This window comes from Mauremys reevesii, linkage group 19, assembly GCF_016161935.1.
Source record: "Mauremys reevesii isolate NIE-2019 linkage group 19, ASM1616193v1, whole genome shotgun sequence".
NCBI classification, from domain to species: domain Eukaryota; kingdom Metazoa; phylum Chordata; order Testudines; family Geoemydidae; genus Mauremys; species Mauremys reevesii.
The window spans coordinates 22423895-22449070 of record NC_052641.1 but is presented as its reverse complement, the minus strand read 5'-3'; the positions used below and the strand labels follow the sequence as shown (position 1 = coordinate 22449070).

Genomic DNA, 25176 nt, shown 5'->3' with positions numbered 1-25176 from the left:
GGTTACTGTCCTAGGGGGTAGAGGGAAAGCAGTAGATGTATTCCCCACCCCCAGCATCTTGATTTTCAGTAAGGCTTTTGACTTAGACTCTCATGATTTTTTTCATAAGAAAACTAAGGAAACATGGTCTAGACGAAGTTACTGTAAGGTGGGTGCATAACTGGTGGAAAGACTGTATTCAAAGAATAGTTATCAATAGTAGCTGTCAACTGGGAGGCATTATCTAGTGGGGTCCTGCAAGAGTCTGTCTTGCATCCAGTACTACTCAATATTTTCATTAATGACTTGGATAATATAGTGTAGAATGTGCTTTTTAAATGTGAGGATTACCACCAAACTGGCAGGGATTGTTAGCACTTTGGAGGATCAAATCAGAATTCAAAATGATCTTGCCGAATTGGTCTGAAATCAACAAGATGAAATCGAGTAAAGTCAAGTGTAAACTTAGGAATAAAAAATCAAAAGTACAAATATAAAACTGGGAATAACTGGCTGTGAGTTTATACTATTGAAAATGATCCAGTAGTTGTAGTGGATCACAAATGTAACGAATCAACAATGTGATGCAGTTATGAAAAAGGTAAATATTCTGCGGTGTATTAACAGGAGTCCCGTATGTAACACACAGGAGGTAATTGTCCCACTTTACTCAGCAGTGATGAGGCCTCTGTTGGAGTACTATGTTCAGTTCTGAGCATCTCACTTTAGGAAAGATGAGGAGAACAGGAGAGCAACAAATTTATAGAAGGTTTAGAAAACCTGACCTAAAAAGGGCATGTTTAGTCTTTTTAGAAAAGAAGACTGATGGGGGGATGTGATCATAGTTCTTAAATGTGTTGAGAGATGTTATGGAGAACAATGTCCACTCGAAGGTAGAACAAAAATTAATCAGCTTAATCTGCAGCAAGGGAGATCTAGGTTAGATATTGGGGAAATTTTCTAAATATAAGCTGTAATGAAACAGGCTTCCAAGGAAGGTTGTGGAATTCCCATCATTGGAAGTTTTAAGAACAGGTTAGACAAACATCTGTCACAAATGTTCTAGGAGGTTTACTTGGTCTTGTCTCAGTACGGAGGACTGGACTAAATGATCTTTTGAGGTCCCTTTATGCCCTACAGTTCTATTATTCTAACTCAACAGCAACTAATCAAATCAGGCTGTAAAACTCCAGTATTGCTTTGAAGTGTGGTTGCTCTCACTCAAGCTAGGCTAGCTTGAATGCAGTAACTAAAGCACACTAACTTGTAGTGAAGACAAGCACTAAAGGACCACCTACCACTGTATGTACTAAGACATAGTAAAGACTTCAAAATAAAATTATTGTTCTGTCTCCTATAAATATTGCTTCACATAAACCACAGCAATTGTGACCTTCATATTTGGTTTTAAAGTACAGCTGGAGTGGGGAATATTGCTTTATTTATGACATTGTGAAAAGAATCTCTTTCAGCAGCTGAAATGTGTAATTCCATGCTCTTTTTTAAACTTCCTAGAGCTCTACTAGGAGCCATGTATGTCAGTTAACTGCGGGGGGGGGGGAACTACCCTATTGATGTAGACCCTATATAAAGTTAGATCATAGTCTCTGTTGGATCCTAAAAGTATGCCCTTCATCTTGAAAAGTAGACTAGAATTTAGCTACCACCCTACATAGTTCATGAATCCTAGAGCTTTACAAGGTAAGAGTTTAGAGTAAGATACAGGTGTCATTGGCTGTAGATTAATCCATCAGTTATTGATTGTGCTCAGCAATAGCTCTTCTACACATCTTTGAACCTCAGACCTAAAGGGAATTGAATGTTAACGGGGGGTTGAGATTATGTTGTACTTATTTTGAAAAGTGTCATGGAAGTTTTAATCTAGATGGCTGCCATCCTAGTTGGAGTGAAAGGACCATGCTTTAATATCTCATCTGAAGAATACCATTTACAGAAGAGCAGCACTCTTACTGAACTGAAATGCAGTGTGGTCTAATAATCTACTGCTTGACCCTTGTAAAGAATGTGTAAAGAACCGCTTTTCACATTTGGATCAAGGATTACTTCTAATGCAGCTGTTTAAGTCTAGTACTGTTACAATGCTAAACTAAAATATGACCAAAGCATTTTATTGCAGAAAATAATGTATATTTCATTATCAAAAGACAGCTTGGGCCTTGAGAAAAGGGGCATACAAAAGTCAGAAGTTCCCAAAACAAGCATTACAGTGAATGAAGTGCTAATGTTGCAAAATGTTATGAAAGGACACAATCACCTTTTCAGGTAAAAAGTTTTAAATGGCTATATTTGCCTGTTTTGTGTACAGTTTTGGAATAAGTAATGGGCAGGGGGAAACAAATATCATAGCAGATTAATTTAATTCTGAAATGTAACTATTTTAGGAAAGTATTTCTTTCAGAATCTTGGTTCAGTGACACCTTGCATGGAGAGAGAAATTAATTGTTTAAAAGAAAAAAAGAAAAAACCTGCTTACAGAATCATCTTGAGCTGTTACCCCATGATTATTATGTCTGAAATATTGCATGTGGATCTGATGTCAGGCAGAATCTTCTATATTCAAACATTTTGATACTATAATATTCATTTTATGAAAAATGGGTTATCATAGATCTAATGTGGACTAGAGACAAAGAAAATCTTGTCAATGCTTTTTTCCCTGAATTAAGAATTAAAATGGAGCCTGGCACTATTGTTATAAAATCTATTTATACAGACTATCCAAAGGCAGCTTTGTTATAGAATAAAATGAACTTAATATGTAGTCAATCATGTATGTATAACTTTATTCTAAATCACTTTTTATTGCAAAGTTCTAACTAGCCTAGATCCACTTGAAGTTGATAGTGCTGTTGCTTAGTCAGATAAATTCTATGGCAATTGTCATAATCTGTCTACCATAAGTCTACCATTATAAAAATATTTGAAAGACACTTTGGCCACATTTGTAAGGATTATTTTTGCTTTTAGAACCTATTTACTTGATGAGCATATGGGTAAGAGAACTACTGTAGGTTTGTCTTATCTTTTTATAGAAGAATTTTACAAGTTAGTGACTCTGTCATACCTGAAGTATCAGGGTTTTTGTGGGTTCTTCCCCATCCTCTGTGGCAAAACTTATAAATCTATACAGTCTGTCACACCAGTAGTCTTATTTGACCTGAACATAGAGCACATTGAATGCAAAAGTACAGAACATGAGAGGGCTGATGGTGAATACTGGAGTCATTTTGAGAAGGGATGGAGAGCAGGGAGAGAGAGAGTTTAATTAAAAATGTGATACAAAGCAAAACTGCATTAAAAATATTACTGGTACTCTGCAGTCCTGTGTTTTTTCTTTCCTTTTTGTTTTTAATTATAAAAACAATACTAGCGCAGACGAAATGAGCAAATGTACAGAACTGTGGTTCACTATAGTGACCTGATATCAGAGAGACAGTTAGATTCTCCATGGAGAAGGGATATACTGAACATATATTTCCTTTATCCTAGTTTATGCTCCACAGAATAATTAATTACCTCTTCAATGACTAGGAGGAAGTTGAATACAAATGTTTATTACCAAAGCTGGTACCTCCATGGCTTTTTAAACTCTTTTTAGGCACCTTTCTGCCTACTCTTTCTCTGAGATGTGAGTACTGTTTAAGGGATAAGCTAACTTTTGTATCACTACTGCTAGCTTTTTTGAGGGTATGTTCTGTACAGATCACAAGGATTTATAATGACTATTACTCACTGTGATGTAAAAGGAAAACCAAAGTCATCTTAAATATCCCGTGTAGGGTTTCTGAATTTTTTGCCCCAAACAGCAATAATTCTATGAGTGGTAGTGTGGGTGGAGAAGTAACTATTTTTCCCCCTACAACTACTGAGCCTAATTCTGCCTTCTACTAGAATGCCTGAATTATGAGCAGACCCTTAATTATTTCTAAATCTGGAATTCCTTACTGATGGACAATCTTGGAAGATATCTCTGAGGGACTTAAGTAAATGTCATTAAGAGCGTACCATATCCAACATGAGTTACTCTTTATTAGCACAACTGCCTCTGTCCTAAAGGAATCTAAATGGCTAGTTTTGTGGTTAAAGGATAAAAGGCATTGACTAACTTAAGCTGACCTTCTGGATCTGGCATGCTCTGTGGCTTTGGCTAATTAATTGATCGTCTTTCTGTGTCATTTTCATCTGGTGCCTTGCTCCCTGGAGCCTGTATTCCACGACTAAATCTGTTAGTACAATGCGGTGAGAGCCTTAGCTGGGAGGCACTGTAGCAATGCCAATACTTATTCTAAACTTCCTCCGAAGCCCCTTGCCTCTATGTGGTTTTCAGCCATAAGGAAAATGGCTCATTTATAAACAAATTTCATCTGAAGGGGCCTGAGGCTCGGCTGGCTGCAGGAATGTAGTATACCACCGTAGCCCGCAGGCCCACCCGGGGCAGGGCTGCCATTCCTGGAGACGCAGCCGTCACCCTCAAGTTGTGGGTGCCCCTAGATCATTTCACGATCAGCTGTGATGCTTGGCTTTTGCTTGGTGGAGCCAGCGCACCTGAGCTGGGCAAGTGATGGGGTTGTGGTATGTGCGAGGATCCCTGCCGGGGTTCGTAAGCCCTCCAGCTGCGCTAGTCCCCGGCAAGGGAGCGGGACTCACCCCCTCCCCCTACACACACTTCTCCCGCTGTGGGGGGAGGGTTCGTCCCCTGCTCCCCTCCCGGCGCCGTCGCGGGGGATGATGGGGCCCGATGACTCCGCCCCGGGGCTTGTGTCTCCCCATCAGTCCGTGCGTCCAGGAGGGGGGCAGGCACGGCGGAGTCCGAAAGGAAACACATCCGCCTCCTGCCTGAACCACTTCCGGGCTCCCGGAAGCCGCAGCCCTGCTGCCGCCTCGTCCTATTGGGCAGGGCAGGCCGAGAGCCGGGGTCAGGGGAGTGACAGAGCGCTCCACAAAGGTCTCTTCGGGGGGAGGGGGCGGGACTTGGGAATGTGCTTCCGGCTCATCTGTTGTGTGGCTCGCGCTTGCTCTCAGGGCTGCCGCAGCCGGTTCGGGGCCGAGGAACGTGGAAGGAGAAGGTGGTAATCCCGGAAGGGGGGAGGTTCCGGTTCCGGTGTCTCCAGCCGCCTTCACTTGGGCCTAGAGCCGCAGCAGCTCGGGAGGGCGGGGGCTCCTGCGGGTTCGGGCAGAGAGGAAGCTCAGCAAGGTCTGGCGGGTGGGGTGGGGTGGGGTGGGGTGGGGGGCGTCGTGCACCTGGGAGGGTGGCACTGCGACGTAGGGCGAATAGCCGTTTTAAGTAGTTTTCAGACCTAGCTGTGGCCAAGCCTGGCTAATGCTACTTGTATCTACGGGCTGTTGTAGGCACCGTGCTGAGAGTAAGGGTTAGATATGAGGGGTGGTTCCTGCTGATAGTGTTTTATGGGGGAGGCCCTGGCTAGACTGGAACACAGAACCAGGCCAGTTGCAAGGACCCAAGTCAGCTTTCAAGCCATGCTCTCCAGAAACACTATTCAGCACCGGTATATGTAGTGGCTCGGTGGGTAGCTTTAAAGTGCTGATCAAATTGTATTCAGTAAATATCAGATCGGAAGCTTGAGACAGCGAAAGCTGCATCCAGAATGATATACTTGAATTGTAATGTTTCTATTGTGCATTTTCCAATAGGTTGTTAACATGGCTACTGACTCAGATGTGCTGCATTTCCAGTTTGAACAGCAAGGGGATGCTGTGTTGCAAAAGATGAACCTCTTGAGACAGCAGAATTTATTTTGTGATGTATCAATATATATCAATGACACTGAGTTTCATGGACACAAGGTGATTTTTGCTGCCTGCTCCACATTTATGAGGGATCAGTTTTTGCTCAATCAGTCGAAACAGATGCGAATCACCATATTGCAGAGTGCTGAGGTTGGCAGAAAGTTACTGTTGTCTTGTTATACTGGTGCTCTTGAAGTTAAAAAGAAGGAGCTTTTGAAATATCTCATTGCTGCAAGTTATCTTCAGATGGTCCACATTGTAGAGAAATGTACCGAAGCATTGTCTAAATATCTGGAAATTGATGCTTCTATGGAGAACAGTAATCAGAACACAGAGAAATGTCATTCCTCAGACACTGAGCTGAGAAATAAAGATGACAGTTTGGATAAAGACTGTGAAATAATTGAAATTTCTGAAGATAGCCCTGTTAATGTAGAATATAATGTAAAACGGGAGAAAGGGGATGTCTTACAACCTGCAATGCAAAGCTTAATATCGGAAAGAAAGGACATGAAAACTCCAGAGATTTCCACAGTTGAAATAGGATATAAAGATGATGAAATCTGTATCTTCAGAATGGATTCCATGAGCACAGCCAATGTGGAAAATGATCATTTTCCACAGCCTTGCACTTCTTCTAAAACAAGTTTATATTTTCCAGAAACACAACATTCACTGATAAATTCTACTGTTGAGAGTAGAATTACAGAAGTGCCTGGGAGTCATTTTCAGGGCTTTGTCAGTGACAATACAGAAGGAACCTCAAGTGTAGTGAGTGGGTTTCAAAGTCTGGAGGATTCTGGTTATTCATGGCGGCACCAATGTCCTAAATGTCCCCGAGGATTTGTCCACCTTGAAAACTATCTGAGACACCTAAAAATGCACAAACTCTTCTTATGCTTACAGTGTGGGAAAACATTTACACAAAAGAAGAATCTCAATAGGCATATCCGAGGGCACATGGGCATCCGCCCATTCCAATGCATGGTTTGTCTGAAGACGTTTACTGCTAAAAGCACGCTTCAGGACCACTTGAATATTCACAGTGGGGACAGACCTTACAAATGCCATTGTTGTGACATGGACTTTAAACACAAATCTGCCCTAAAAAAGCACTTGACTTCAGTTCACGGAAGGAATGGCGGTGACAAACCAAACCTTGACACAATTACAGAGATTAAAATAGACTATGATTAGTAGATCTCTGGATGGATGTAAAGACGTGCTCTATTTAAAACCCTGTTGTGGTGAAATGCCAGGTGTTCACCAAATCTTTATGTAACGGAGACAAGTGCAAATAAATATCTAATTCTGCTTACTGTGCTGAAACCTAGTATTGGTGCAATTGTTTGGATCGTGTTTGCTAGTTGAAGGTAAATGGCAAAGTACCGGAACAAAATTTGTGCTCCTTTACAGGTACTCATGGTACGGATAAAAGACCGTTCTGCAAATCTTCTTCTTCTAAAGAGAACTTTGTGCTTGTCTTTCACACTTCCGCCTCCCATTAGAGGACAATACTAATATTTGAAGGACCCTTCATATCTCAACGAGCTGAAACCTGAACTGTTTCTTTCCCAACCTTTAATAGAATGGGGAAGGGGATGTCCATACCTATTCAGGCAGTCAGTCATTCCCACTCAATTGAGCCTTCTAAGTTCTTGTTTCAGTCTATGGTGAGGTCACCTTCCCGGTTCAACAAATTGTTGGCTCTTTTAGTAGAAAGAAGTCAGGGCCTATTCTATTCTATGTAGATTTTTCTACCACACTCATCATATCTGATTCTCAAGTGTGTAGTTTTAAAAAATTAAAAACAGGAAAACTCTCTAATGAAGCTTTAAAATTGTCTTTATAAATAGAGGAGCAGTAAAAGGCACAAACACACTATTCAGTTCACTTTTAACTTAATAGGGTCTCATTTTATTCATGTTCTAAAGTTTTCTAACAACCTGTTTCTGACAGCTTTGTTCTCACTGATACAAATTGTTTGGTTGTACACTTGTTTTAGTAATCAAACCCTAAATTAATTCTTTGTCTTATTGTATTTTATGTTTGTCTTAGTTTTGTAAATCTGATGTGTACTGCGCCTCTGTGAAAATCTGAGCTACAAGTTGTCACATATTAGGAATCTATATCTATTTGAAAGACGTTCTTTCTGTATAAGGAGCAGTTTGGACACTGAGGACTCTTCAGTCTCTAATTGTATGATATTGTAAAACACTATTGTATGTCTGGGTAGATGTGTTACACTTCATGGTTTTACCTGCAGGCATCAAAATGCCCTATAACTCAAACTCTTTATCTTTTGCCTGTCCTTGAGTGGCATATATGTTTCTTCCATTTAATGTGGTATAAATAAAGACTATATATAGTTATTGGAGTGGAATAATGCCATTTATTCTAGATCCTCTTGAATTGGAAAAAACAGCAGTGCTCTTTCTTGTGTATTTATACCGTGTAAGGATATATTTCCACATTGATCTTATGTCAGTTGCAAAGGGATATCTTTAGTTAACCTCCTGTATATCTTGTAATACAAAAGTCATTCTCTTTTTTCGGGTTTCACTCACCAGCCAATTAGGTGTTGTTTGTGTGCACAATATATACTGTGTAACTTACTATTATTCATCTATAATAGCAATGTTCAACTGTACTGGTATGATGACAGCTCTCTACTGGAAACCCAGTTTTGGCAGGCTTAATACTTTAGTCATTTTACCTTTGTTTCAGGATAAATTTGTAATAGGTTCTTTACTCGATTGTTTGAATCACGCTTTGAATAACTGATTTACCAGTCACTTACTATAATGCCTAGAGGTCTCAGCTGAGTTCAGGATCCCATTATGCTAGGCACTGCACATGAACATCAGAGATAATTCCTACCTCAAAGGGTTTGCCCTCTAAATAGACAAGCTAGAAGGTGATAGGAAGTACTGCTATCTCTATTTTACAGATTTTTACAGGACCCTCGGGTACTGAGGCACAGAGAGACTAATGAAGAACATGCTTCAGTTCATTTTACCTAGTGTGAAGTAGTCCTATTGAAGTGAATTGGCAGACTAGTCAGTGTGTAAAGTTAAGCATTTATATAAGTCTCTGTAGGAATGAGGCCCAAATAATATGCCCAAGGAAGGCATAACTGGCCAACTGAAACAATATCCTGAGTCCCAGTCTAGTGCTTTAAGCATAAGACATCTTTCATCTCTGTGCTCTTATCCAATATACATAATTTGGACAACATTGTTCTGGCATTCTTAACTATAACAATTATTTGCCAAACTAAGGGGTTGGGTTTTGTTTCCTTATTTGCTGGACACTGAGGCATAATGAATTTTGTGAGTTTTAAGTTTGAAACATGGCTGTTTTACAATTGTGATTAATTGCTTTTTATGGCATTTTGTTAGTTTTGGTTTGTATTTGTTGACTAATCTGTGTTTGCAGTCTTGTTGACCTTGCATTTAGTGGTGGGTGTGCGGGTCCCTCACATAATAACAAATGCAAAGGATTCAGTTTTGGCTTTGTAAATGTCTTATTTTGTTAATGGTAACATTAACAGCTCAGCTGACTTCCAAAACCAAACTCTTACTCTGTATTCTTGGTTACTGTATTAACACATGTTAACATGGGTGTATGTACAGGTTTATATCCAACTGTTCATTTGTGCCTGCAGATTTGCACACTTTTTAAAATCAGTTCCTTACATGTTAGGAGATGTCAGAAAACATTGGAGAACTGTATTAAACTAACAAATTAAGGAAAACTTGATGTTCCTTTTAAATTGGACCCTTTATAATATTGTAGTATAGAAGTTAAATGTATTGTGCTGTTTTGGGGCAGATAAAGCCTTGGTTTGGCTGTCTTTGGGTTTGTTGAACTAAAATGCCTTTCTGGCAAGTGCATGAGTCTCAGCAATATGAATTCAAACAATCATTGCCTGATCTAGGTGTGTATTACTCATGATGTTTCCCTAACTGATAAAGGGGAAATAGAGGCTACGATCTTGATATGCACCTTCTGTGTGAGGATTGGTAACTTTTGTTCAGCTGTTGTAGTGCATGTACATCTGAGAGGAAGCTGTGTGTACCTCTTCAGTGGCTAGAATTTCTTACTTGATGAATTTTGTTATAAGAGAACTGGACTCAGGCATATGTATGCATATAAGTCCCCTTGTACCATTTTTTTTAATGTAACCATTTGCTCTATTTATAACAAATAAAATGGAATGGAAATAAGAGGCGTTGTTTGTATATATACACAACTTTTGAGGAAAGTCATGATTCTGAAACTGCCTTAAAGTATTGAATATTATGTTAAACTATCCATTTATTTCAGAAATTATTTCTGACTTGATATTCTAAGCACACTCTCAAGGGCTAGTCAGGTTGGGAACCGCAGTACCTTTTATATATGTATGTTACAATCACCTTTTGTGGTAGTCTGTAAGATAAATGATTTAACTGAGCAAAGGATGCAGAATTTATACTGCCTCAACCTTTATTATAGCTCTTTAAAGCTGGAAATGGCCTACTTAATTATCAGGGGCTTCTGGAAACAGAAATGCAAGAATGTAGCAAAAAATTGAGGTTGTTGCAGATTTTTTCTGAGGTGTCCCTGATTGAAGTTTCAACTTAGAGTAACTGCCCCTTAAAGCTCTTCAGTGTTACACAGTGCAAAAGGCCTACCTTTTTTTGAGAGAGAGAGAGAGAAAGCAGGCCTGGCTTCTTTATTTCCAGTAACACTGCTTTCACTTTTGGTTTCTGTACCAGGTTATTACTGAGGAGGAAAAGAAGTCCCTAGCTCAGTAAACAAACATGGTACAGATACTGCAAGCTGCCCAAAAGCCTTCATGATTCCTGAGCTGTATTAATACAAGAAAGGCTTTAAGCAGAGGCAGGGCTCCAGCCTGCATGCAAGGACTATAGTCCTTCTCTGAAGGCCAAGGAATGGGATAAACTCGATTCTTTCTCCCGTTCCCTGCCAGTGGAGTCTCGGGCGGTCAGTGCTGAGGGGGAGAACTCATCGCACTAGGCTGCTGCAGGAGTGGGCCTGGGCCTGGGCCTGGCTGCGAGATCGAGGCTGGGACGCTCTCGCGGGGGCGGGGGAAAGGGTACCTTTCCCATTGAGCCTCTCTATGGCCCTCCATCCGGCAGGGGAGAGCTGGGGCTTGTCTGCTCCATCGCTCATGTCTATGGTTCCCCAGTCCCGCCCCTCCAGCTCGCCTCCCACAGGCCACTAGGGCTGCCGCTCACCCAACCGGCGTGGGACTCGCTGTCCTGTGGTGCGCGTGAGGGGGCGGTGCCAGGCGAGGCTCCCCTCTCACGTGATCCTGGCAGCTCTCGCGATAGTAGCGGGGCGGAGGGGCTGGGCTCCCGTCTGTCACCGCGATGAGGAGGCGCCGCCGAGGCCCCCGCTGCTGCCACCGCCGGGCCGCTCCGGGCTGCCCGCCCCATGGAGTGTGAGAGGCCGGTGCCGCCTCCTGCTCCCGGCCCGGCCGCGCCTCGCCTCGCAGGTAGGGAGAGCCGGGGGCCGGGCCTGGCTCGGGGGGGAGGGAAGGGGCCGTGCTCTCGGCGGGTGGCCCGGAGGAGACGCTCCCTCGGGGGAGAGCCAGGGCGCTCCTGCAGCAGCCCCACCCCTCCCTTCCCCCGGGTGCCCTCCCAGGCCGGGCCCCTCGCTCGGAGCAGCGGGCCCGTCAGCTCCTTCCCCGCCCCCTCGCTGGCAGGGGCGCGCTCAGGGCCCCGGCCCCGGCGGCGGGAGCGCTCGGCAGCCCCGTTGCCGGGTGGGGGTTGATCCGTGTGTGGTGCGGCTGGCGGCCGCGGGGCTTTCACCGGCTTGGGTCTGGGTCTGGGTCTGGCTCCGCTCCTGGCCAGGCTGCTGGAGAATCCCAGCTGCCATCTGATGGCTCCTGTGCGGTGAGCTTGGGGACCGTTCCTGAGGGCCGGGGGTCTGCATTGCAACGCCACCGCCACGACTGCCGCTGCTGGGCTGCACGCAGAGGCCACTGGCTCCAGTGGGGCATGGACGGGGCTACGCTCCCACCCGAGGCGGTGTCTAAACTGGCATTATTCTCTCCTGCTTGTCTGCTGCTGCTGCACCGCCACCAGTGGGACCGCTGACATATACAGGCCACTGCCAACTAACCCCGCTCTCGGAGGGCTCGCCATCATGCGCTCTAGTGTGGAGGGGAGCCGGTCTGACTGCAGGAGCAGTTCCCCTCTTACTTCCTCTTGTGGAGCTGCACCTGTGGGGAAACTTGAAGAAAAACAGTAGTGTAGACAAGGCCCTGGAGGTGGTTCCATCTGGCCATGCTTGATGCAGGGTGCTTAGTAGGCACACTCACCTTGCCTCTTCTCTTCCTGTAGAAAAACTGAAGACTTTTAAGTACAAAAGTCAGGAGGAAGTTTAGAGACGAACAGCAATATGACTGGTTGGTAGGTGTATTGATTTAGTAGAAAGGATTAAAGGAGTTAAAGGGGGAGATGCTTATGCCTAGAAATAAGCTAAAATTAAGACAAAGTCAGGTGTATTGATTTAGTAGAAAGGATTAAAGGAGTTAAAGGGGGAGATGCTTATGCCTAGAAATAAGCTAAAATTAAGACAAAGTCCACACAATATCAATATCAGATTCTGGTAGCAAGATCTTCTAGATGTCTTTTCTGTGCCATATGTGTTCTTTAGATGAAGAAGTTGGGTCTCACCATAATTTGGCTATTTTTGTAGCCCAATTTATCCTCTTCATATTGGTTAGAAAAATAAACCTACATTCTTGTAATTATCATTAAGAGGAAAAACAGATATAGAATGTTAAATGAGAACATACTAGTGAAATTATAAGTAATCATTTGACCCAGATAGATCTCTATTTGACCTTCAGTCTTTTTTTTTGTTTGTTTAAAAGACATCACTGGACATTTCAGAGTTTAAAACATATACTGCTGGCGTGCTGTACTGTTCCATTAAATATCAAATTCTTATCCTTAGATCTATATGCCTTTCTTGTCTAATGTGAACAATATTCTTCAATATTAACAAGTTTTTTCAACAAGTAGTAGTAGTAATTAGCATTTCCATCTTGTATAGAATAATATATCTCCATACAAAAAATAAAATTCTGTCAATTTAATGACAGTACTAGAGATTGCTTAAAGTGTAATTCTGTTTGGTCTTGAGTATTGATCTTTTCTGACTTGGCTGACTTATGGCAGAGGATGCAAATATTTATATCTAACATGCTTTCTGGAAAATCAGCTTTTAGATATAAATGAAATGTAGCTTGCTGCATAAAATCTTATAATTATTAATGACCTGAACATGAATAGTACCTCCGTCTTTGCTTTTCTTATTGGATGGAGGATCCCACTGAACATAACTTGTCTCCTTGTACAAGGGAGGTTTAGATTGGACATTAGGAAAAAATTCCTAACTGTCAGGGTGGTTAAACACTGGAATAAATTGGGCAGGGGACTGGACTCGATGACCTCTCAAGGTCCCTTCCAGTCCTAGAATCTATGAATCCTTGTACAAGTTTTACTGTTCTAAAAAGTGTCTTCATGCTACTCCCAGAATCCCTCTACTTTCATGAAAATCAGTCTTTAGGGAATTACTAACTCTTGCTCGAAAAGTCATTTGTGAAATGTGTTAGTGTGTGGGCTGTTCACTTGTAAAAGTGTCGGCAGGAGAGGGTAGCCGTGTTAGTCTAAAGCTTAGCAACAAAAGCTGTGACCCTGGCAGAGAACAGATTACAGATCAAGTTATGAGCATGTGAACTACTTCTTCTTCACTCTGAAAGAAGGAAGTATTCACCCACCCAAAGTCATGCTGCTGCAACGCCTGTAGTCTAATCTATGCCACAGGATTCTTTGTTGCTTTTGTAAAAGTGGTGGTTTTAAGACACAACTGGGGTGCATGGGAGAAGATTCAGGATAAACACAAAGAATTGCCCCACATGATCCTTGGATCTCTGTTCAGCCGTGTATATAACAGAAAAATAGTACCCTTTAAGTGCAGATCTTCTCTGAAAAGTAACTATAAAAATAGCACCTTCATAATCAACAAACATACTTTTTTTGGTATTCAAAATAAGCTTCACTGATTTTAGTGACAAATATTTTTGCCGTTTTGATCTCCTGTTAGTTCTGAGATCACAGCTATGGGAGATGAATTTTCATCAGGCTTGTGGGAAGGTCAAGTTCGGCTCTCAGTTACACCCCTGAAACCCTTCAGAAAACAGATGTATAACTCAGGGAACATCTTAACATGCAGAATCCTTATTACTGGTGGTTATGCTTGAACAGGAAATAGTGCATCTTGACTGACCTCCTGGGATGACTAGAGCTCTGGCATTTGCCAAAAAAAAACTTGTATATGTGAACAGTAATGTTTATCTAGAAGTCAGAGTCATTTTTATATTATATTATACTAGTGCATCACATAGTATAGCCATGTTTCAACAAATAGTCTTAGAAAAAGTGGATTTTTTTAAAGTCTTTTTAGGTACTGGGAAAATAGTAACAATGTTACAGTTTCCAGATCTTCCAATGGGTGCTTGGCAAAGGCTAAAGTCTAAGTAGACAATTTTATAATAAGTTATGATAGTGATGATCACCGTAGAAACACACAGAAATAAATCTAGGAAAAGGGTTAGAGCGGAATAGAAGACTAAGCCAGGTTTTTAAAAATTATTAGCTCAAGTCCATAATATGAGGAGCCATGAAAAAAGTAGCTTCTTGTTTTGGTCTGTTTCAAGTTGCAGTAGGTTGATGTGATGTTTCTTAAATAAAACAAACGTTCCTTCCTACAGTATGATTCTTCTGCTTTCCCCAGAGATAAATGCGGGTTTCCAATCAAAAGTCAGATCAGAACAGTATCTTGGAATATTGTCCTGTAGTGGTCATTGAACAACTCCCTTTACGTTTAGGCTGTTTCTCAGAAGATTTAAATGTGATGGACGTTATGCGATATGCAGAAACAAACAACTCTGTTCTATCTAAAGAGAATTTATTTTCACTTCGAGTCACCAGAGATAAAAGATGCAAAGCTATTATTGGGACTTCCACTTCCTGGGCCTTTAATATGAACCCAGTTTCTTAGATCTGAAGACTAAAGTCCTTTTAGGTAGTAATATAATACTAATCATTTGATAACATGGACAATAAATTACTGAGCTAGATGAGATGCTTTCAACTTTAAGTAACTTCAGAAGGAAGGCTTGATGAACCTACTCATTATAGTCCAAACAAGTGATTGATCTGCTTGCACAGATGGAAAATTGCAATGGATACCTTGAAATTTGCCCATTTTAAAATCCCATGTTGTCTGCAACTAGCTACTATGTAAAGAACACCTCAGTCTCAGTAGCGTGGTTAAAATTATAAGATTGTTTAATATTAGAACTAAATCCATGTTGTAATTTGTAATGCCTAATGCACTCAATCCTTAATAGTTCAAAGTGCTTAATAGTAGAATTAAAAATTGGGCTGGATCGAAAATTCACTGAAGTTAATTGACTTCAATGGGTTTTGAATCAAGCCCATAAGGAAGGTTACAGGATCCAGTAAGCATACCAGAAGTGGTTTAAAATATGAGCCCCATATACCATATCATTCCATTGTGAATCCGCTTCACAGATTATAAAGTTTAAAAAAAAAAATGTTTGAAGGAAAGTCAAGTTCACTAATTGTGGCTGATAGGAAAATTTAAACATTCCCTTGCAGGGTTGTGAACTCAAACTCAACAGCATTTTGCTCCTGCAGCAGAAGCAGAAAGTGAAACTTGATTATCTGAACTAGTCTGTCCTAAATGCAATAGTTACATAATAAATAGCAAACAGTTATTTAGACTTCTAAAATCTTCAGGTTTAGTAATCTAGGATGCTGCTCTTAATAAGATGATAGCTGAAAAATCATTTTTCTGAATATTTTTACCTACTGTTAAAAATAAAAAAAAAACTCGTTTGTTTACTTTCTGTATTTGACAGCACTTTGTGCTTAGTCATTTTCTATATCGTGTTTGTGGGTTTTTCACACAGAAAGATTAGGACAACTCCAGGGTAACGGTAGCACCTGAAAATACTTTCAGTTCATCTCTTTAAAAAAGACTAGATTTTTAAGTTGACAATTCTTGTCAGAATGATTTTTGGTAGGGCACTTTTTTTTATGTTAAATTTTTAGATGTTTTTCAACAGGACATCCCTAAATATGTTCCTTGGCAGAAAAAACAGGGGTCTGTACAAAAATTTCTTTACACTTTTTTTTAAGAAACTGACTTGATAATTAGGAGACTTGAGTTAGAATCCTTTTTGAAGATAGTGGAGAGCAAAAATATCAGAATAGTTGGCATGCGTGAAACAGAGTACTGCAGTCTGCAGGCCTCCTCTGAATATGGCTGCTTGAAGTTTTTGGAGTTGAGAACTTTCCCCAGCTCTTGCTGATTTAATTAGATTCTTCCCTGACAAGAAATCTGAAGGTCAACACGCTCTCAATAGGATCCTCATCATTTTTGATAATTAAATATTCAAAATAAGGTCTTAAAAGCTGCTGGCATACTCTTTGAGGAATTAATGTTTTGTTTACATTATGTTCCAGCACAGATCAGGAAAATGACTCTTAGCCCCAGGAATAAAGAGCTATCTCCATTCCTCTGTTGTTCAGCCTCTGCACATCAGTTTGCACTCTACTGCTCTTGCCTCAGGTGACCCGCCAAATTGTGTGTCTGTTGTCTGTCTGTGAAGTTTTTTTTTTTTCAAAAAAACAATTGGCTTTGAAAAAAAACTTTATTATTATTATAGCAGATAAAAGAAGACTTTAGCCTAAAAGAAAGAGGCACTGCAAATCATATTATTATTATGGATAATAGAATAACAGTGTAAGCAATCCCTCCCTATCTTCCTGTCTGGGAACCTGCCTGCTGCCTGCATCTTCCTCAACCTGCCACTGTTCCGAAGATGCATGCATCTCATGCAGGCACCAGGCCAGCCTGTGAAAAATGAAATGATGAACATGCAATGTCCCTAGAGAAGAGAGAACCATAGAACCCCATATATACGACGACGTGCGATGGTGGCCAGGGGGCCAGAATAGAGAAATATCCCATCTATCGCCCTCCACACCCTCCACAACCCATTTGTCCAAAGTCCCCATCCTGTCCTCCTCCCCCCCCGCTCCCCAAGTCTAGTCTTTCTAGGAGGATTTTGCTGCTTGCCTTGCAAAATCAATTCCCCCACCACCGACTTTCCCACAAAAAAACTGGTCGACCGACCCCGGTGCTGTCTGATTTGCCATCTTCCAGATTGTTGTGCTGGTGACACTCATCACAGAGTCCTCAGCAGATTAGCTTGTACACACTATCATTTACTTTGGTATAACTTAAATCGCTCAGGAGTGTGGCAAAGCCACTCCCTGAGCAATGTAAGTTACACCAACCTAAGTGCCAGTGTGGACAGCGCTACGTTGGCAGGAGAGCTTGGGGAGGTAGAGTAATTATGCCAACAGGAAAGCTCTCTCCCATCGGTGTAGAGGGTCTGCACTAGCAGCACTACAGCGGTGCAGCTGTAGTGATTCTAGTGTGACTAGCCCTTATTTAAAAGCCTGGAAAATGAGCTGCTACTGTTACCTGCAAGTTTCTGAACTAATTGTGGAAGCTAAGCATCTGTATGCTCTCTAAATAAAGATTACTGCCATTTGAATCTGTTAATGAGGGATGTGGGAATGGAGACTCGTGTCATGCTAATACCTATGTTGTATGTGTACTAGACTTCTTAAAATTTTCCCACTTGCTAGTCAGGACAGCAGTGGTGGAGATTTAGAATATGTGACCTGTGTTGTCTAACCTGACAGAGATGAAAATGCTATTGGTCACCAGCAACGAGTCTTCACGGGCATTAGCAGTAGTATAGCAGAACCTGTGGTAGCAAGGGTGGGAAGTCTTAAGGAAAACATCTAACTAAAGTCTCCTAGATAGATAGATCCTTTCTCTACAATTACATTTTTGTTTGCCACCATTGGATACCCAAGGGTTGAGGGGGACTAAATGCCATTATACATTTAAATTCATAGAGAAATCAGGATGCTTTTAGAATTTTGTTCACTCTTGCTTATTGTACTTTTGAACATCCATGTCTGAAGATGTAACAATAATAACCTTTACAGGTATGCAGTGTTTTGCCTAAAAAAGTTGTCTGTGTCCCTCCCTAGTAAAATGTGTGCTTTATAGTAGGGTTAAAAACATACTTCACTGTGTGACTATGCTCACTTAGTATTGAAGATATTGGATCCACATTTAGTGTCAGTGGGATGAGTTCAAAGTTTAATTTCTGCATTGTCTTACATGTTATACAAAAATTAGAAGAAAGTAATTCCCAAATGACGTTGAAAATCTAATTGAAATAAGAACATCTTGTACAAGTATCCTGTTGCTTAAAGAGCATTAGATGCTCAGTGCTAAATAGATTTTCTAAACAGATGGTCATAATTAAAATAAAATAAAATACATCTACTTTTCAAGTCTTATGCAGTGTTCTAATAAGTATTTTAGTGGTCCAACATATACTAACATCACTAACTGAACTGTAGAACAGCTAACAATTGAATCAAAATGAAAAGTTGTTGAATTCAGATGGGACGGGGGAACTGTTGGCTTCCTCAAAACAATAACATTACCTTATTTTCATTTTTGGAAAAGAAAATGTAGTATTGAGCCTTTAATGCTTTATAAATATAGCAGTGTAGGGAGTAATGTGAGTTCATCTGTATTTTTAAAAGGAAAAGTGCTAATTGGACAGGTTAATTAATAGCACTTACACAAACCATCTCGTTTCTAGGTTTTTGGTAACATCAAAGCCACCAGGTAAATTATTGCATAGTAGTTATGGGTGTGGCTGTTTAGTTTAAACCTTTACAAGCACCTACCAGTTTCATACTGTCAGTGTTGCAGGCTTGAATTTAAATAGTTTAGCTGAAGTTCTTAGCTGGAGTAGTCTTTAAATATTTAGGCCTGTTTTCTTTTTATTAATTTTAGATTGTCAGATGGGATGTGTCTTTCAGAATATATGAGTAAATTTTCCCTTTTCCCTTCAAACATATTTCTACATAGGATTTACATGGAACCTCTGCACAAAGTGAGCTATTTCAAAGGAAAGACCTGCTTATAATAAACTGAAGTTGTTGCTTGTTGGATCTATATGGCGTTTTGGTGACCTTTTCCATATTGTAATTTGGTCTCCATATTTTACCTTTCCTTGTTGTGGAACCCGCTACAGTGCTATGCTCTGCAAACAATTGTGTGACAAAGTATCAGCTGTGTCATTGCCCCCAAATACCTGGATTTCCAGTACAGCAGAGATCTTTCTGCCACAGACTTACGTACGTGGAGTTTCACTGTTATGAATATGAGGTAGCGAATGTGTAAAATGCAAATAGAGAGATGTATGTTCCCGGGAGCAGTCCTCTGATGGGCTGTTATAAGGGAGGTGATATGAGCACAGAATTACTCTCCCATTCCAGCAATAAATATTTTTTACTACTTTTAAAAACAAAAAATTTAAGTGTATAATGGATTGTATTTCTATAAAGCGATGTTTATCCTGACACCTGTTTAAATTTGAACAAGATCGGTAGGATGAAACATCTGTGATCATGTTGCACTCCACTTTATATGATAGTAAAACAAATATAATATTTCTTTGACTTCCCACCGCCCTTCCATTATTAGGGAGTGGTGTTAGTTTTTGAAAATTGTGACCTTGATTTGTATCTGAGGTTCTGCCTTTAACCTTTCATGTGCCACCCAATGTTTTTCCCTAAAGTGTTTTAATTCCATGAGTATACAAGAAACACTGATGACATTTACTGAAGATAAGCTCACAACTTGGATTAGTGTACACTAGCTAGGAGAATGTGATGGGATTATTGAACTGTTGCTATAGATTGAGATGACTGGGCGGGGGGTGGGGGGTTGGAGTCATTATATACATACGTTTTTTGGTTTTATTTCATAAAATGTTAAAATCTTCCTTTTTAAATTAAAAACTAATTGTAAATGACTGTAAAATGTTGTGTAGAAACTACCGTACATCCTCTGTTCATTCACTTTACAGCTGCCAAAATACGGGACAGTGAAATAATGGTCTTCTAGTCTGCTAAACAAGCGTCCAGTTTCCACAATGCCTGTGCAGGCAGCTCAGTGGACGGAGTTTCTGTCCTGTCCAATCTGCTACAATGAGTTTGATGAGAATGTGCACAAGCCCATCAGCTTAGGTTGCTCACACACTGTCTGTAAGACCTGCCTGAACAAGCTTCATCGCAAAGCATGTCCTTTCGACCAGACTGCCATCAACACAGACATCGATGTGCTTCCAGTAAACTTTGCACTTCTCCAGTTAGTTGGAGCCCAGGTATGACTTAAGGAGCAATTTACTTTTTCCCAACATTACCATTTACATTTTACCCTTGCAGCAGGAATACATCCTAACTGTTCCAATCTAGGAAAAGAAAAGGTCTGATCTTTATAGCATCTGAAGGCCTGTGTACGCTACAAAGACAATCACAACAAGGGACCAAGTTACCAGACAGCTGTCCCTTGTCACAACTAAAACAATATTTTGTCATCTTGTGTAGACCGGACTCTGTTATAACAGTGATCCTGTAATGTGCCACAGTTCTTGACAGAATATGTCTGTAAAATGATTTTAAGAGCGTCTTCCAATATGGTTGGGTGCACAGCTGTGAGAGCATGTAGATAAATGCCTCCTGGACCTAGAGGACAATCAGAAGTGTCATTAGAAAAATTAATCTGCAGATTACACTAATTCATCCTTCTCATTGGGAGCTAGTTGAGTCAAAACCTCGTGTTACTTCTTAGATTGAAAAGAATCTGACCTCTGAACCCAGGTTCAGACATCCATTCTTTTGAAACACCCATGATGAGGGCGTTTAGGTTGCACTTGAGAGTGTCTCATCAACTAATTGAATTAGACATTTTTCCTTCCCGTGCCTCTTAGTGGTGGCACAGGCATGTTGATAAAGTCAGCATCGCACTCAAGGACACTTGTAAGTAAATAATCTATTTCTCTTGTGCCCTTTCGCATGTGTTTTCAAAGAGTTTTATCTTTTTCAAGTTAATAATTCTTTAAAAGAATTGGGATGCTACCTGCAGAGGATGCATTTTATTGTGAGCTGCTTAGTGTGTTGCTTATTTTAATTTGTCATCCAGACAGATGTGACAACAATGTGTATATTTTTTAAAAAATCATTGTGTTCGTTATGGAACATAGTGTCAAACACTAGTATGTTTTCCCTTCTCAACTTCATATATTTCTTTCATTCTCTATCGCTAATATAGTGTTTGTGATAGTCACCTTGTCTGCCTATTGCAATCTTCACTTCCTCTGACTGCCCCACTTCTCACAGTGCATCTTAGCTTGTTCAGTACATTGTAACTAAAATCCCCTTTGTTTTCTGCCACTCTAACCAGATCATGCCCATGGTGAGTCATGCACCAAGTTCAGACTCACCATTCTTCCCCTCAAGGACTGCAGAGCATGCTGTGTTTGGCTACATTTCTATATCTAATTTCTCCTTGCTCACCTTTTTGTATTCTGCTCTTGGCCAGTTAATTGCATCTGGTCACTTCCTTGATCTCCTACAAGCAACTCTGTACTTCTTCTCATGCTGCCTCTATGCATTGATCATCCTCCCAGGCCCTGTGTACCATGCACCTTACCTTTCAAATAACCCTTCAGAGGTTAGTTCTTTCAGCTGGTCTTCCATCAGTCCTCCCCTCCTGCCCTGGTTTCCTCCTTAATCTCCAAATTTTAATGTGTCAGCCCAAAAACACCACAAGAAATGTGCTGTAACAATATCATAATTTTTCATCACCATAACCATCATCCTCTATAATCCCTTTCTGTATTGTGATTATTACATTCCAAACACCTTGGGGTTGAACTGGTCTTTCATTTCTTTGTGAAGAGCAGTGTAGATCTATGTGTTATATAATTAGCAATAATGGTGCTCATAGCGTGATAAGGTGAGTAAGGCAGGTCCTGTGAAAGATTATGTACACTGGCTGCAACTGCCTTTTCTTTCCTTTGCAATTTTTGTAGGTACCAGATCATCAGACAATAAAGTTAAGTAACCTAGGAGAAAACAAACATTATGAGGTAGCAAAGAAATGTGTTGAGGATTTGGCACTCTACTTAAAGCCACTAAGTGGAGGAAAGGGTAAGTTGTCTTAAAACTCTGCAATTCTTGGTATATCAGACAAGCTTACTCTTAACAGAAGTATGTTCTCAGTGCTAACTGTTTTCAGGCTGTGAAGTGATAGAACAACTATCTTTCTGGTAACTTTTCCTTTATGTCTTTACTGGTTACTGTACATCTATGGCGCTTGGTAAATAACAGTCTAGTACAGGGGTAGCCAACCTATGGCACACGTGCCGAAGGCTGCATGCAAGCTGATTTTCAGTGGCACTTACACTGCCCGGGTCCTGGCCACCGGTCCGGGGGGCTTTGCATTTTAATTTAATTTTAAATGAAGCTTCTTAAACATTTTAAAAACCTTGTTTACTTTACATACAACAATAGTTTAGTTATATATTATAGACTTATAGAAAGATCTCTTCTAAAAAGGTTAAAATGTATTACTGGCAAACGAAACCTTAAATTGGAGTGAATAAATGAAGACGCAGCACACCACTTCTGAAAGGTTGCCGACCCCTGTTCTAGCAGATATATTGTTTTTGCTTTTGAGGGGAACTAATATTGCTTTTCATTTAATAATGTTCCCACCTAAGCATAGGAAAGGAACCCAAACTCTTTAAGCTAGACAGGGTGGTTTGGTTTGACATAGTTAGATGTAAGATTTTAATTTAAATTCCTTTATTAGTCAGCTATCCATGTATGATTGTAGTGACAAGGGATGGACTGAAACAGAGAAGTGCCAGAAAGCCTTTATGGTGATCTGCAGGGAACTGAGAAATGTTCTATAGTCCATGTTGAAAGCTGCCTGAAGTGTCATACACTCCAAAAGTGAGGAGGTGATCCTAGATAAAACCTAAAAATGGCATGGTGGTATCAAACAAACATGGCGCAGAAAAGGGGCATAGAGTGAAAATAGACCAATTTAGTACAGATCTTGATAAGCAGTGGGTGGGGGGGCTGAGTGGGAGATACTTCAACAGCAAGGATCAGTACTGTTGGAGCAATGTTGTGATGGTGAGGGGCCTCTTAGGTTAAAAGTGTTCATGGTGGGATATGGCATTGTTCTGTGACTTAAGCCTATACTAGAAATGGTTGTTTGCCTTTCACTTAGTTGATCAATCTGTCTTCTTATTAAGACTTAGTTGACCATTTACCTCTTTCTTTAAAGGAGTTGCTAGTTTGAATCAGAGTGCCCTGAGCCGTCCAATGCAAAGGAAACTGGTGACCTTGGTGAATTGTCAGCTGGTGGAGGAGGAGGGTCGTGTTAGAGCCCTGCGGGCAGCACGCTCACTTGGTGAAAGAACTGTAACAGAACTGATTTTACAGCACCAGAACCCTCAGCAACTGTCTGCCAATCTCTGGGCTGCTGTCAGGGCACGAGGATGCCAGTTTCTAGGGCCAGGTAGGACTCTTGCAGAATGGATCTGGCTGTTCCTTTTCTTACCAGGAAGAACATTTCTTGGGAGTCTTGTCATTGCAGTTTGGAGGTAGATGTGTTCTTGTTTTCCAGGTTTATGGGAAAGAACTAAGGGAGGGGGGAGAAGGTTGGGTATTCTAACCAGTATAACTCTTGGTTTTATTATGGTCTATCCCTAGATACTGCAGGGAAATGTTCCACAAATCTCACCCCATTATAAATAGATGTATTTTCCTTATTGTCTGTAGCCCAGTGTTATTCTGTAACATGCTGATAGTACTGAGCACTATGATTAGGGCATAGGCACAAGGTTTCTCATTCAGATATGTTTGTGCCTATATCTTAAGCCATAGAGTCCAAAACCACCAGTCCAGGTTGCATGGTAATACTGTGCTACAAGCAGTTAAGTTATAATTTATGGGGTTGGACTCTTTGATATAAACCAGCTGTTACCAATAAATTGATGCCAAATTGAGTGCAGGGTTCATCAGAAGATTCTGTTTAAGTTGGCAATGCAATGAACTTGTAATTCTGATGGGTAGTTCTAATATTCCTGTGCCATTCCTACCGCTAGATTTCATGCAGCTTCCTAGTATAAAATTGGCAAGCTATCTGAAATGGCAAAGGCTGAAAGTTGAGACTGTGCAATATAAAACCAAAAGTAAAAAAGTGCCAATATTATTGAAAACAGGGAGCCTTGAATCATTCTGTCTCCTTTTACCTGGAACCACTTACTGCATTTCAAGCATTTCTGCATACTGCTTTATATCTGGACTAGCAGATTTCTTAAAATGGGGCAAGTTTTCACTGACTGTGTTTTGCTATGGTTATTTTGTTGGACTAAAAATAGTTAAGATATACTGTGGACAAGAACTCTCAGACCAAATGTTCCTCTGTACACTGTTAATATGTGGTAGTCTTACTTTTCTTATGATGGATTTTTTTTTAATTTTTTTTTTACATCTGTTTAAAGCTATGCAAGAAGAGGCTTTGAAACTTGTGTTACTGGCACTTGAAGATGGCTCTGCGCTCTCGAGAAAAGTTTTGGTACTTTTTGTTGTGCAAAGACTAGAACCAAGATTTCCTCAGGCATCAAAAACAAGCATTGGTCATGTTGTGCAACTACTGTATCGCGCATCGTGCTTTAAGGTAAAAGATTGGATAATTTAAAATGAAAACTTGCTTTTTAATTTTTGCAACTTAATACCAGTTTTATTTTTTAAAAACTTTTTGATACATCAGCAATGTTTAGCATATAGTTCTGAGGAACAATATGGCATGAATATATTTCACCTGCAACATGCTACTCAAATTCAGATCTTACCCATTCTAAAGATACAAGAAGCATCAAGAAGTGATCTAAAACCAATTATCAGAGGGGGAGCCGTGTTAGTCTGGATCTGTAAAAGCAACAAAGAATCCTGTGGCACCTTATAGACTAACAGATGTATTGGAGCATGAGCTTTCGTGGGTGAATACGAATTGCATCTGAAGAAGTGGGTATTCACCCACGAAAGCTCATGCTGCAGAACGTCTGTTAGTCTATAAAACCAATTAATCATCTAATCCCACTAACTGTAGCCTCTGCATACACAGAGATGGTGAGATTGAAATATATGGAGAGAGAGAGTCCTAATGCATTCAGTACTGATGCATCCATTATAAAATGGACATGAAATGTTTAAACCTCTCATTTATTATACCATGCCTCTTTTCCACTGAATTCTCCCAACTCTTCGTCTCTGAAGAGTAAGAGATCAGGAGTAGGAAGTGAACTCTGCCTTCCTGTATGGTAATGTAGAGCACGATCATTAAGAAATT

At 40.5% G+C, this 25176-nt stretch overlaps 2 protein-coding genes across 9 annotated transcripts in view; both read left to right on the top strand.

Annotated features, from left to right (window-relative positions):
• The first annotated feature begins 4952 nt into the window (after positions 1-4952).
• On the top strand, positions 4953-9979 carry ZBTB6 (zinc finger and BTB domain containing 6). Of its 3 annotated transcripts, none has more exons than XM_039507071.1 (2): positions 4953-5066; positions 5653-9979. In XM_039507071.1, the coding sequence occupies exon 2, from the start codon at positions 5662-5664 to the stop codon at positions 6943-6945; it is 1284 nt and encodes a 427-aa protein (XP_039363005.1). In that variant the 5' UTR covers positions 4953-5066; positions 5653-5661; the 3' UTR covers positions 6946-9979. The 3 variants fall into 3 exon arrangements, with proteins under 3 accessions (XP_039363005.1, XP_039363006.1, XP_039363007.1); XM_039507072.1 differs by lacking the exon at positions 4953-5066 and adding an exon at positions 5103-5194; XM_039507073.1 differs by lacking the exon at positions 4953-5066 and adding an exon at positions 5253-5524.
• Positions 9980-11110: 1131 nt separating this feature from the next.
• The window catches only part of RC3H2 (ring finger and CCCH-type domains 2), a 44105-nt gene continuing 30039 nt past the window's right edge, over positions 11111-25176 (top strand). For 2 of the 6 annotated variants that reach the window (XM_039506692.1, XM_039506697.1), the window contains exons 1-6: positions 11111-11254; positions 18832-19100; positions 19835-20131; positions 21842-21959; positions 23107-23340; positions 24329-24504. In XM_039506692.1, the coding sequence (XP_039362626.1) occupies positions 19901-20131; positions 21842-21959; positions 23107-23340; positions 24329-24504 (759 nt within the window). In that variant the 5' untranslated portion in view covers positions 11111-11254; positions 18832-19100; positions 19835-19900. Of the gene's footprint in view, positions 11255-11547; positions 11655-11721; positions 12174-18831; positions 19101-19834; positions 20132-21841; positions 21960-23106; positions 23341-24328; positions 24505-25176 lie in introns of those variants that run through there. The other 4 variants (XM_039506693.1, XM_039506695.1, XM_039506694.1 and 1 more) reach the window with 4 other exon arrangements.

Bases quoted from the DNA above. Each gene is read 5' to 3' on its own strand.
- ZBTB6 (XM_039507071.1), top strand. From the start codon at position 5,662: ATGGCTACTGACTCAGATGTGCTGCATTTCCAGTTTGAACAGCAAGGG.